This window comes from Myotis nattereri, assembly GCF_964212035.1.
Source record: "Myotis nattereri genome assembly, chromosome: 11".
Classification (NCBI taxonomy): Eukaryota; Metazoa; Chordata; class Mammalia; order Chiroptera; family Vespertilionidae; genus Myotis; species Myotis nattereri.
The window spans coordinates 54,903,820-54,917,771 of record NC_138086.1 but is presented as its reverse complement, the minus strand read 5'-3'; the positions used below and the strand labels follow the sequence as shown (position 1 = coordinate 54,917,771).

The 13,952-nt window shown below is 39.6% G+C and overlaps 1 protein-coding gene across 1 annotated transcript in view; it reads left to right on the top strand.

Annotated features, from left to right (window-relative positions):
• Nucleotides 1–214: 214 nt before the first annotated feature.
• Nucleotides 215–13,952, top strand: part of CRPPA (CDP-L-ribitol pyrophosphorylase A) — a gene marked incomplete at its 5' end in the record, with an annotated part of 163,480 nt that continues 149,742 nt past the window's right edge. The window contains 2 exons of the mRNA XM_081101934.1: nt 215–435; nt 12,612–12,888. Coding sequence (XP_080958060.1) covers nt 215–435; nt 12,612–12,888 — 498 coding nt within the window. The remainder of the gene's footprint in view (nt 436–12,611; nt 12,889–13,952) is intronic.

Here is a 13,952-nt window from a genome sequence, read left to right as displayed (position 1 = left end):
GGGCGCGGCGCAGAGGCCTCCGGCCGGCGGAGAGGGAAGGTCCGCGGCCGCGCCGCTCCCCGGGGAACCGCGCCTGCCCGGCGCTCAGCTCCGGGGGCGCCGTCTGCCTGCGCGCCCTGCACCCCTGTGCGTGTCCGCCCGGCACCCCGCGACCCCGCCCGGCGGCCTCCGCAGCCCCAGGCGGTTCGGTCGGGAGCGAGCGGGACCCGCCGCCATGGAGCCCGGGCCTCTGGGCGCTTCCGGGACCGCGGAGCCGGGGCCTCGCGTGCGCGGCGGGTGCGGCGCGGCCCCGGCGGCCCCGGCGGCCTCGCTGGCGGTGGCGGCCGTGCTGCCGGCGGGCGGGAGCGGGGAGAGGATGGGCGTCCCCACCCCGAAGCAGTTCTGCCCGGTCCTGGAGCGGCCGCTCATCAGCTACACCCTGCAGGCCCTGGAGAGGTAACCCGCGCCGCCGGCGCGCCCGGCCCGGCCGCCCGCCCCGCTCCCGCCGCCCCCGCCCCCCGCCCCCCGCCCTCCGCCCGGGCCCGCCCGCCGCCTTCCCCGCGGCTGCCCTCGCGCGGGCGCCTTCTCCCGGCGGCCGAGGGCCCACTGCCCCGGAGCAGTCCCTGGAGCCTGGGCGCCATTCCCGCCCGCACTTCAGAGACGGCCAGCTCTGCCCTGTGACGGTGGGGCCCGGGGCCAGGCCTTCGAGCGGCGGGGAAAGCCTGCTGGACGCGAAGCTGGGCTGAGGGTGCATGGGGTGGGCGAACGGTCGTTAGTTCTACCTGTGGCCCCAGGAGGAGAAGCTGGGCCAGGAGGCCTGTTGTCCCTGCCTGTCCCTCCTACAGCCTCGCACGTTCCCGCCTTCCCATGCCTAGGCTTTCTCCCTGCTGCGCATGCGCGCAGGCCTTTGCGCATTCATTCTACCCGTGCATTCACCAAGGTCAACTGAGCGATTCATAGAAGATACACTGCTGATTACTAGGTGTTGAAGGTGGACTGAGGAGAATTTAATCCAAGCCTTTTTTTTTTTTTAAATATACTTTATTGATTTTTTACAGAGGAAGGGTGAGGGATAGAGAGTTAGAAACATCGATGAGAGAGAAACATCGATAGCTGCCTCTGCACACCCGCTACTGGGGATGTGCCCGCAACCAAGGTACATGCCCTTGACCGGAATGGAACCTGGGACCCTTGAGTCCGCAGGCCAACGCACTATCCATTGAGTCAAACCGGTTAGGGCAATCCAAGCCTTTTTTAAGAGGGAGGGAGAGGGAGACAACAACATCAGTGATGAGAGAGAATCAACAACAATGGGCTGCCTCCTGCAAGCCCCTCCCTGGGGATCAGCCTGCAACCTGGGCATGTGCCCTGTCCGGGAATTGAACCATGACCGCCTGGTTCATAGGTCCACGCTGAGCCACACTGGGCTGATTTTTTAGTATTTTAATGGTTGAAACAGATTTAAGGGTTCTACTTTGAGGCCAGCACATGCCTTATTTTATTAGGAAGATGGGCTGATTAGCTCGTTGGGGAAATGAAGGAGAGAGAGGGATGGGATGAAGCGGATTAGAGGAGCTGTAGTGTGGGGCTAAGGAGATGGAAAGGGGTATGCCGTTTTTTTAGCCTTGTTTTTAGCATTGGGTGATGACTGTGAGGGGAGCATGGGGTGAGGCTGGAGGGGGGAACACGGGGATTGCAAAGGTCCACGTTCGTGTTGTTGAGGTGTTTAAGCTTCTTGAAGCTAGTGGGGAGCTACGATAGTATTTTAAACCTTGGATTGATGTGAGATGTTTGAATTAAAGATAGATGGCATCTTTTAGCACAGCCTTTTCTGGCAGCTTTAAGGAAAAGGAAGTTAGTGAGATTCTACTCAAAGGATAGTAGCACCCGCCCGCCCCTCTCCCCACAATGCTTTCACACACGGAAGAAGCCAGGGGGCCCAAGTTGCTTTGCATATTGTTATTTTACTTTTTTAATATTGTCGTTTGGAAAGTGGAATTGTAAAGAGCCCCAATCACCCTTGATTCATGTAATCTGCCCTGTGGTTATATCTGAAACTCATAAAAACATGGAAACAGTTCCAAGTGCTTCCTCTCTTCCTTCTGTGGTGTTCCATTTCTCTTAGTAGTTGAGGGTGGGTTCTTTGAAACCATTGTATGGACCAGGCACCTACCATATTCTGGTGTGATAGACATTGTGACAGTAGCTCATTTATACAGGTAATCTTATGGAACAGAATGGATCTTGGCCAGCAGGATTTTTGTCTATTTAGTAATTAGATATAAGGGAGTGTATTTTGACATTTAACTTTTTTTCTAGGAAAACTTATGTAGTGGTTTGCAGGTTTGCATCTTAACTTAGAGGCAGCCTGAGATACGTACTAAAAAATACAAATAAAATAAAACCAACTTTTAAAGTAAAATAATGTTCTTGGAAGGCCTTGTTTATGGAAAATAAGGCAATATTTGTTTTCCATTTTTATTTAATTGATAACAGCAGTCATAAATCCTAATGGTAACTAATCAAAACCTCCCTTTGAAATATATCAGGGCTCATTTTTCTCACTATTACAATGCATGAAAAAGTATGGAATATTATATTTGGGGTATGCTTCAGGAAATCCTTGCAAACCTTGCATTACAGGAGTGTATGTATTGGTGCTTCTAAGCTATTTGCCAAATGGAAGCCATTCTCTTGGTAAAAGTTGGGATCCATACATGGCTGATAGTTTTCCCTACAGCCTGGTGCTAAAAGGCCTAGGCTATTTCATCCCCTGAGATAAATTTTGCAAGTTCAAATAAGGAAAGGAAATGGAAGCGTAGAATGTCTCTTAGTTTTTCCTCTTTGGAGAAATTATGCATGCTTACTACTTATTTAAAGTGTAGCACAGCTCTCAATGTTCTATATTAAAGGACATGTAATTGGGTGTTATCATTGTCAGTCATCCAGGTGCTATTAAGAAGGTTTCAGCTCTCCTTGCTCTTTAAGAGTTGTGAGTATGTGATGTCCAGAGTTTGCCTTTCATAGGTAGGATTTTCCTTGCTCAAGCTTTGCCATCTCTCTATAGAAGGTTGAGATGTTTTTATGAGTAATCTTTATTACTTAGTTCTTTCTTGACTAAGAAATTAAGGAATACTTTTTGAAAAAGAACCCTTATGACTTGATTTCTCTTTTTTTGGAATTTTGAACCAACAAATTCTTTAGGGTTTAGGATTGAGAAGGAGGGCACCCTCAAAGTTTGACCTCAAATTTCTGAATTGGGGTAGGAAAATGTGAAGAAACATGAACAGTATTGCTTTTTAGCAATGCCATTTACACCTGTTAATTTCCATTCCTTCATTTACCCACTAAAAGGGACTAAAAATATATAGCCATTTTTAGTGAATGCAAGAGGAAGTAGAGCAGATAAAAGATAAAACTCTAGAAGAAAGAAAGGTAATAAAGGAATGTTAACAAATCAGATTTAACAGACCCAAGAAAGTGGAAATTGAAGCCCTCAGCTGGAACATCCATGAAGAAGCAAGTTGATTGGTCATAGAACCTTTAAATGGTTCAGGAATTAAAGATACATATATTAGAGATATACATAACAATATCTTCTATATATATATATATATATATATATAAAGGCTAATATGCAAAGTATCCCCTAGGGTAGAGGTGGGCAACCTTCTGGTGAGTGCGTGCCAAAACCAGCAAAATCTCTGACTCAAAATTCTTCTGCGTGCCAGCCCTAATTTTTTGAGAACATGTTACACCTATTTGATATCTCTTAAGGTGTATGTATGTGAAGAACCTTGAAGAAATAATAAAATTCATTTGAGCGACAAAAACACAGTATATGATGATGAAAAATACATTTATTTTTTAATGTATACATGTACACTGATAGTCCGACAGAAAACTTTATGACTCCGTTTGATATTATCAGTGGGACTTTTACTGCTGCATCACTGATGACAGAGGTTTTACATCAGGTTTATATTTCATGACCTTCAGAGATATGCACGAGCTACTACTTTCATCCATCAGGCTACTCCTATTACGAGACTTAACAAAATTCATCACTGAGAACAAAGATTCACAAGCGTATGTGGATGAAAACATGGAGAATAATGTGTTGCAAAGTTTTTTAAACAGAAAAAATTTTCTGGAATGGCATTCCAAGTCCTCAATAGTTTGTTTTCGACACTTCTCTCTGGTACTCCTATCTCTAATCGCTTTTTTTCAATGTTTTCCAAGTCAACTCTAAGGTCAATAAATTTCTGCTTCCAAATTGAGCTACTCTGAAATTCAATTAACTACATTTCAAAGTCTATCCATGAAAACATTTGTAAGTTTAGTTCCTCCAGTTTCATGCTGTCTAGAAACCTCAGGAATTTTGCTGTCTCTTCCAGTTCTCTGAATTTTGCAAATCTTGAGAAGAACTGCTCAATAGTTGACTCGATGATATTTAAAAACAGCTTTTGAAGGCTTTGACAGTCTGTTCTGTTATCTTTTGGGAGGTCTTTGATGTGCCTCTTGAGGTTTGAGAAATATCTAAATCTCTCACCATTCACATCCCTCTTAAAGACTTCCAGTTTCTTTTCAAAAGCCTTTATGTAACCAAACATAACATCGTGTCTTGCCAGTTCCTTGTAATTTAACATTTAAGTCATTCAAATCGTCACAGAAATTGTAAATGGAAGATTATAAGAGAGGGTTTCGTGTGCCAGCAAAAGTTACTGGCATGCCATGTTTGGCACGCATGCCAGGGGTTGCCCACCCCTGCCCTAGGGAGTTTGACCGGGACACCAGGAGTTCATTCACTCGCTATGATGTGCACTGACCACCAGGGGGTGGTGCAGAATGAAGGAAGGCCCCAGCCGGCAGCTGGAAGGCCCCAATTGTCCCTGATCACCGGCCAGGCCTAGAAACCCTACCTGTGCATGGATTTCATGCACTAGGCCTCTAGTGTTACATATAAAAAACCTGTTCATATATAATTTAGAAGTTGGAAAAATATTGAGAGAAAAATCTATCTTTTGAATCATCTGGGTCTTCATATTGTTTTTGTTTGTTTTGTGTTTTCCTGCTGGTGAAATTGGAAAAATACACATTTTTCTAGATTAGCCAAGTTCTACCTGTGTGTCATTTCTTAGATACCAATTTATCAGATTAAATGAGATTCAAAAGAATCTCTGAACCCTTACAAACTGATGTATTTGGCTAAAGGTTCTATCTGGACAAATATATGTCTAAATCAGTTGCGTTGAGGTACATTTATTATAATTATCCATTATGTACATATGTATAGACATGTAGAAATGTGTATGTATATATGTTCATATATGTTCTATATTAATCTTATGCAACTGGTCGTTCAGATCTGTACATTATGGGTATGATTAAAAGAATCAAGAATAACAACTAATTTTTAGGTTGTACTAGAAAGAAGGGCTTTTCAGAAGTTGATTAAAGTATTTAGGAGTTTGAAAATTTCATTTTGGCTTTTTAGAAGGAATTGCAATATAAATTATTGAACCACAGATTATATAACTTGAAGAGAACTTTGATTTTTCTCATTTTACTAACAAGGAACTGAGATCAAGGGTATTAATCTCTTATATAATTATTACTTTATGACTTGAGTTTCTAAAAGGAAATGTTGCTCTAAGAAAAGAAATCATGGGAAAGTAGTATTATTGGCAGGGGCATAAAGCTCTGACAGTTAAATTGTAAAATTGGCTCACAACTGAGAGACTCATACATCTAAATTTTACTTTAAAAAAAAGTCTTTTCAGATCTAAAGGAGGAAGTAAAAATTTCTGCCAGTAATCTAATTTTTGGCTTTAAATATCTAAGGAAAGAAAGCATCATTAAGGAGAGCTAGACAACCTGGACTAGCTAAACAGATTAAAATGGCAACCACAACAAAAGCAAGTTAAAGATGCAAATTTTGGCTTATTGAGATTTTTGGCAGTGGCAGTGGGCTGGGTGGGGTTATAATTCTTCTGACAATAGGTTTGAACAATATCTGGCATAGCCTTCCCCATAGCTCTTGAAGTTTCTCCAGTTCTCTTAGGAGGGGACACTGCTTAAGATAACTTGCTCCTTGATAGGGTCCCATGCTCATCAAAACCTTATTATAAATTGGCTTCCCATACAAATCTTCTGTAGGAGGAAAATGTGCTATCCCACTAATAAAAAGCATTCCAGACACTGTGAAAGTAATGCATATCATTTTATATTAAAACCTTGGTATTCTAATTCATGTTTCAATCCTTCATTAGTTTGGTTAATATGAGTTAGTCTTCTTGAATTTGGTAACTCCAGATGAATTTGAAAAAAAAAAAAGTCTTATCCATTTATATGTGTTTGTTATGGAAATTCTATTTTGTGATTGAGATTGGGTTGCTTTCTTACCACTTTGAAAATCAATGAGAGCCCAATTTTACTAAGTGTTTAAGACTCCATGGTATGTCTTTCAGTCTATTAATTTATGGATTATATGATTTTATGTTTTCTCCTTGTCTTTCATTTTTGCTTTCTGTGCACTTTAAAAAAAATGTTCTCTCCGATATTTCTGAAACCACTGCAAATTCTGTTAGAACAAGATAGAACAGAAATAAGTACATAAATGTTAATCCAAATGAGCAATGTTGATTGCTTGAATTAAGCTGAAAGTAGGAATGGAGTAGGGAAGCCAGGAGAAATATTTAGACAGGAATTGACAGGTTTTAGTGATTAATTGGATAAGGGATTCAGAAATAGAAAGGCATTTAGGAAGCTTTTAGTTGATTGATTGCTCAGATATATGAATTTGACTTGAAAAAATTTTGTCTTAATGCTTCATTAATAAAAGGGTCAGGTCTGAGTCAGAGGAAGGAATGGGTCTATATTTTGTACAAAAAAAATACAAAAAGACTACATTTTGTAGAGATCAGATGATTAGAGATTTGTGTTAAGTTCCCAGTGGCTCTCATAAGGCTCCTTCAACACTAAAGATAAGATCAGGACTGGTGGACTTGGCTTGACCGCTGGAAGCCTTCATGGGCAGTAGTACGGAGACGTGACTGGTGAAGGCAATCAGAAGCCAGCCCTTTTAAACAGATTCAACATTTTGCTTCTAAAATATCAGGATGGGTTCAGAGAAATGGAAATCCATAAATTAGGGCCACAGTACAATCTAGAAGACTGTCATGGCAACGAGTCAGAGCTGCCACTGTCCCTAGGGGCCAAACTTTTTGGCCTCAAGACAGTACTTTAGAGGTGTTAACAGGGCCCGATTTTCCATCTGTTTCTTTTTACAAACATTTGTTTAAATCATCTATTTTCAGCTGATCTTCTTAAACTATCTGAGCAGAGTGCTTCTCTAAATATCTTATTCTAGGAGAAAATAACATCTGAGATATTATATTTTTTTCCGAAAATATCTGTAGGTGTAATGGAGCTTGTGGTTAGGTTTGTAGTTTTCCCATGGAATGTGCTAGGAAGGAAATACTCAGGAGATCTTGATAAAACCCAGACACAGGGGGTTCAGTGTGGACTTGCCTTCAGCTAAGGAGGTCAACCAGATCCATTTATTCAGCAAATATTTGTGCAGTAGGCACTGTGTGAGGTACTTAGGTTCTTTCTCCGTTTCATGATTCTACATTATTAAATTTTAATACTGTGAAAGGCTCTTAATTCTATAACTAGGAAAGAATGTGAATAAATCCTCAGAAACACAAACAGTACTTATAAAGGCTTGCAAGTTCTGGGGATATGCTTGGGTTGCCGAACAAAACAGCATAATAAGCCCATTATCTCCAAGAATGGTCTAAAATGGTGTTTTTCAAACTTTTTTTATTGTGACCTGTTATAAGAATTACACTTTGATTCATGACTCAATGACAAACACATAATTATTATACACACTCACATTGGAAAGAATTTCATGAAAACAACCTATCTTTACTATTTGCTATACATTCTAATTTTTCTATTAACTTCTAGTTCATTTACTCAGAAATATTAGTCTAATCTTACTAAACTGATTTTATAGCACACTAGTGGGTCCTGAAATCTGCAGTTTGAGAAGCACTGGTTTAAAACACTTTTCTATTTTAGAACTTCATACAATTGTGTGAAATAACCTAAAGTCAGGAGTTTATCTGTTGGTAATTATTTACATCCATCTAGTTTGCTTTCTGTCTCATGGACCATAGATGATTATTTTATAGCTATTTTAAGACATTCTGGTAAAATTGGGATTTACCTTTGGGAGTTCATTCATTAATTCATTGAATAGATATTTGAATGACTATGTCAAGCAATGTCCCATCATCTTTCTCCCTCTTAATTGTTCCATATATTAACATTTAATTCAAATTAATTTTCGATAAAAAACAGCAATATTATGTCTTTAAAAGTTGCTTTTAACCTATTTTTCTGGTAGACTATAATATGAAAAGCAACAGAAATGAATAACAGGGTACAAGTTAAGCTCTTGCCTTATGAAACAATCCTGCCCACTGATTTAGTTGGGCATGCTTTTATAATTTCTCTATCTTAAAAATAAGCTTAGTGTGATGTTGTATTAATAAACAAGGCAATCAGTACATCATAGTTGCTGTTTCTACTATTAATGCTACTGGAAGTTTAGTAGGTGCCAGGCCCTGGGGTGTAGTCTTTTCTTTCTATGAGTTAGCAAGGATATAGAAAAGAATACAGTATGATGCTTGATAAGACTCCCTAGCTTGATAAGAGCCCTCTGGAAGCAATGCTTCACCCAGAATCACAGGGATATCTTCCTGGAGGAGGCCATATCCAAACTGACAGCTGAAGAGAATAGGACTCACCCTAGAGTGGGTGGGGGTAGGGGAGGGACAGGGACAGGGTCAGGGGATAGTGTTGAGAGGCAAAGGAAGCAGCACAAGCAAAGTCATGGGTGTGGGAGAATGTGGTCAGTAGAGTAAGAGGGATATGGAGAGATCAAGTGGTGCAGGGAGAAGTAGGCTGAGGTCAGGAATTGAAGGGCCCTGCTCAAGAGCCTGCAGGGGTAGGCCTCAGGTTTGCACTTGAAGAAAACCACCTAGAACTGGTGAGAATGGTTTTTGTTGAGATAAAATGAGAAGGAGACCAGCAGAGAGGTTTGTGTAATGCATTATGGGAGAGCTGTGCCAACGCAGACAGAATCTTGGGAAACCCCATATTTTGGGAACACTGACGAACTGTCACTGTTATTTGCCAAGGGCTTTGTTAAGTATAGTATAACTCTAAACCGTATCAGTATAGTGTAAGTTATAGCAATTGTTAAATTTGCAATAAAAGGAGTGGAGGATGGATGGGCTAAAAAACAAAGAGCACCCATACTTAGCTTATTCCAAAATTCCTTTTATTGCCTGCACAGATTGCCATATATTTTATTCTTTGGTATTCTGTGAGTTAATTCCCTCAAATGATTTACATGTGTAAGTAATTTGGCCCTCTAGGAGATTTAGAATCTAGGAATTAGAGTAGAGTAAAACATCTCAAAACAAAACAATCCACAAAACCACATTGCACAGGGAAGGCTGTTTTTATTCTTGATTTTTATAGTTAACCAGGTTAATGAAGAGAACTTCCTGTATTCTCATAATCTTTGAAACTATGCAATGTTGTAAGATGTTGCACTGCTTCTGGTTGATGAGACAGACTAAAGTCATTTATTCATTCAACAAATAATTGAATACCTCCTAGGTCAGTGATGGCGAACCTATGACACGCGTGTCAGAGGTGACACGCGAACTCATTTTTTTGGTTGATTTTTCTTTGTTAAATGGCATTTAAATATATAAAATAAATATCAAAAATATAAATCTTTGTTTTACTATGGTTGCAAATATCAAAAAGATTCTATAGGTGACACGGCACCAGAGTTAAGTTAGGGTTTTTCAAAATGCTGACATGCCAAGCTCAAAAGGTTCGCCATCACTGTACCTAGGTATAAAGTGTAAAGCAATGAACAAAACAGATTGTTCCTGCTATCATGGAACCTACATTCTAAAGGATGGCATGTTGTATTATCTTGATGAAAAATGATAAAAACATATTTTTTATCAAAGCATTTTATTTTTGGCATAAGATGGTAGTGTAGGAAAATTAGGTATCAGGTATCTTTCTGATTTGTTTCCCAGATTATGAGAGATAGTATACTGTTGTGAGGATTACATGAGAGTTAGAATATTACTAATGCTTAGGATATAGTGCTTAATTTATGTTAACTATTATTATTTACATTATATGATAATTATATTGCTAATGTTATTGGCTAATGTAGATTACCTCTAATTTACCTCTTAATTCCCATCTAGAAGCTCCATCTGGTAGCCAGACTATCATCATTGTCTTGCCCAGACTTTAGCAGTAGTCTCCTACCTGGTCTATCTGCATTCTTTCTCTGTCTACTAAATCTATTTTTCACCTTGCAGTCAGAGTAAAATTTATGCTGTTAAATTAGTTTCCTATTGCTTCTGTAAAAAATTTCCATGAACCTAGTGGCTTCAAGCAATAGAAGTTTATCTTACACTTCTGGAGGTCAGAAGCCCCACATCATTCCCAGTGGGCTAAAATAAAGATACTGACAGTGCTATGTTTCTTCTGGATGCTCTAGGGATAATCCATTTATTTGGAATTTTCAAGATTCTACTTGTGGTCCTGAATCACTCTGTTATCACACCTCCTTCTTTGACTGGTCGTCCTCTCTCTTTCACGTATAAGGACTCATGAGTATATTGCACCCACCAAGATAGTTGAGGATGAACTTTCCATCTCAAGACCCTTCATACATCTGCATCATTACTTTGGTGTGTAAGGTTACATAGTCACAGGTTTTGGGAGCTAGGGGATGGACATCTTTCGGGGGCCTTTATTCTACCATCATGTCATAGAACAGTGTCTAGAACATTGGTGGAAATAAGTTAGTTAGTTTATTTATTGCATGAATGTCTTATGAATTAAGCTTTCCTATGGGTTCCTAATACTTTTAGGATTAAAGACTTAAACTCCTACCTTGGCCTGGAAGGTCCGCATGGCCTCCCCAGCCCTGTGCTTTTCTGGGCCTCCATCCACATCAAGCTCTTTCCCCCCCACTTGCTCATAGAACTCCGTTTCTTCCCAGCTTTTCAGGACCTTGCAGTGGCCTCTGCTTACACCAGCCCTCTCTCCCTCCCTCCAAACCCCATTGCTTGTTTTCCTGCCACTCTCAGCTTGGATGGTAGAGCAAACGCTTCTTAAAGGGGCATCATCTTGAACTTTTCTCTGCTGGTTAAATATTCTACTTGCACACAGTCCTGGAGCCTGGACTGCTCTTTCATAGCACTTGGTCACAACTTGCAATTGTTTATTAGTGTTCTTATGTGTTTCATCTGTAAGCTCTGTGAAGGCAGTGACTATTTCCATTGTATACTCAATGCTGATAATTTATTTGGTGCTCAGTAAATATTTGTTAAGGGAATGGACTTAAAATGAAAAGACAGCATGCCTGTTGAGTAGCTCTTGGTTCTGTTAATCAGTGTAGTATTCTTGTAGCCCCAGGCAGAATGGAGTTTTGGGTTATGCAAAGGATTTGTTCAATAACAGACAGTAGGAGATTGATAATTATTGAATAAAGCAACCCAATGTTGTTCATTCATTTTTTTTTCAATGAAGTGGAGAGTTAATTTCACTACTTAGTACTTTTAAGACCCCTCTTCCATCTCTTTAAAACTATGTTTGACTTAAACATATAGAATCTCATAGACTTAGGATTCCATTAAATTTTAAAGTGGACTTCATTCAGAGTTGATGTCATGGTTCAGAGGGCATTTTCCTGGGCTGTGGAACACCACTGTTAGCACTGGTGTTCAAGAGAAGTCTGCCAAACTTCTTTAACACAGCCATCACTCAATGTATGTCAGTGGCTCTCTTTTAAGAAAATGTTTTACAACAGGAAAAAAAAAGTTTTATATTTTATATCTGACTCAACAGATTAATTTATTTTTTCAATTTTATATTTTACTAAATTATGAGTTTTTCCCATTTTATTCAAGCTGGATTTATATTTATATTAATTTAATTATTATAGTTTCCCCATTTAAACTACAGTATTTCACCCTGGTGTTGGCAAAGTTTGAGTTAGTTATCCAGCTTTTTTGTCAGTTCAGTAAACTTTCTAGAAGAAAGAGACAGAGCTTTTGGAATTTAAAAGTGCTTTGAAGGGTTCCTATTCTATGAGGAAAAAAATTATTTGGAGAAAATCAATTTAAAAGCATATTCTTGTTATATTCTTTTTTCTCTACTGATTGATATTGTAATTATTTAAATTTAACTTTTAAGACAGAAATCTATACCGTATATCTATATATCATATCTATCTATTTTCACTCTATAGATAATTTCACACTATATATTGTGAAATACTATGTTTATATCTGTCTGTTTCTATATAGTGTGATATAGTCACTGATGTTTTATTTTTTAATCTCTTTACTAAACTTGATAAAAATTCATAAAACTGATTAACTTTCAGTTCTTAATCTTTCTATGAAGATATACTAGTACTTACTAAAATTAATTTTCTGTTATTAGCTTAACTTTAGTTGTTGCAGCCAAATCAATCTATATAAAATGTGTATGTACTTTACTTTTAGAGTATGTTGGATAAAGGACATTGTTGTGTCAGTAACTAGAGAGAACATGGAAGCAATGAAGGGTATTATTCAGAAGTACCAGCATAAGCGCATCTCACTGGTTGAAGCTGGAGTGACCCGCCACAGGTCAATATTCAATGGACTAAAAGCTCTGGCTGAGGATCAGCCAGACTCCAAGCTCTCGAAGCCAGAAGTAGTGATTATCCATGATGCTGTGAGACCTTTTGTGGAGGAAGATATTCTCCTTAAAGTGGCCACAGCTGCTAAGGAACATGGGGTAAGTATTTATACTTATGTGAATGGATAAAAGAGGCAGACACCATATAGAGTGGTTCATTTGCTGAGTTTTGATGGAATTACTAGTGGCCCGGTGCAAGGAATTCATGCACATTAAAAGGGAATTAATTAGAGGAAGTTATATCATATCTTTGTTGTTGTTGATGTAACAAAACAACAAAGATATGATATAAAAACAACAAAAACATGATGTAAAAACAACACTGATGTAAACAGTCATTTGTGAAAAAGACAGGAGGTTACCAATCATTTGTGAAAAAGCCAAGAGGCTCCCTCCTCCCTCCTGTCAGGGTCCGGGGTACAGGGGAATGGGATTCCTGGCTGGCAGGCCGCTGAAAGCAAGCTGACCAATGGCTGATTATGCGAGGAATGGGGCTTCCTCCTCCCTCCTGTCAGGGTCTGGTTTGAAGGCTGGCCATGCCCCCAATCGTGCGAGACCTAGAGTTCCGCTTCGCCCCGGCCGGGGCCAGGAGGGAGCTCCCTCCCACAGGCATCCTGCTGTTCGGTCCTCCGTCCAGTCATTTATGTCATAACGGCTCCTGGCTTTTTATATATTAGGATATTTAAATGTGAAATTATTAAAGTGGGCATGATGATCTGAAGAGGTTAGGGTAATTTGTTTTAGGAATTTTGTAGATTGTGAGATTGTTCTGGAATTTATCTTTGCTATAGTCATTTATCCTCATAATGTAATATGAGCTATTTGGAGAAGAATGTAGTAATAATGTCATCAGAGTAGGGAAAATGACTAAGAAGTCAGTCAAAATTCCAATATGTATGATGAATGTGTGTGTATATATTCTAAATTTCCTTGAAATGGTTAGGATAGTGATCCAATAGCTTCAGAAAATCCAGGTACTACTTCCTGCCAACCCTCATACTGTTCTAATCATAAAAAAACAAATGCAATTAATAGAAACTTATCCTAGTAATTGAAGTTCTTATGTTGGTGGGAAGAATTGGCATCTTTTATAACCACTGGCCAATAAATTGCAAAATATTGGCCTGAATCAAATATACTATCTAAGGTAAGAAAAGAGTGTG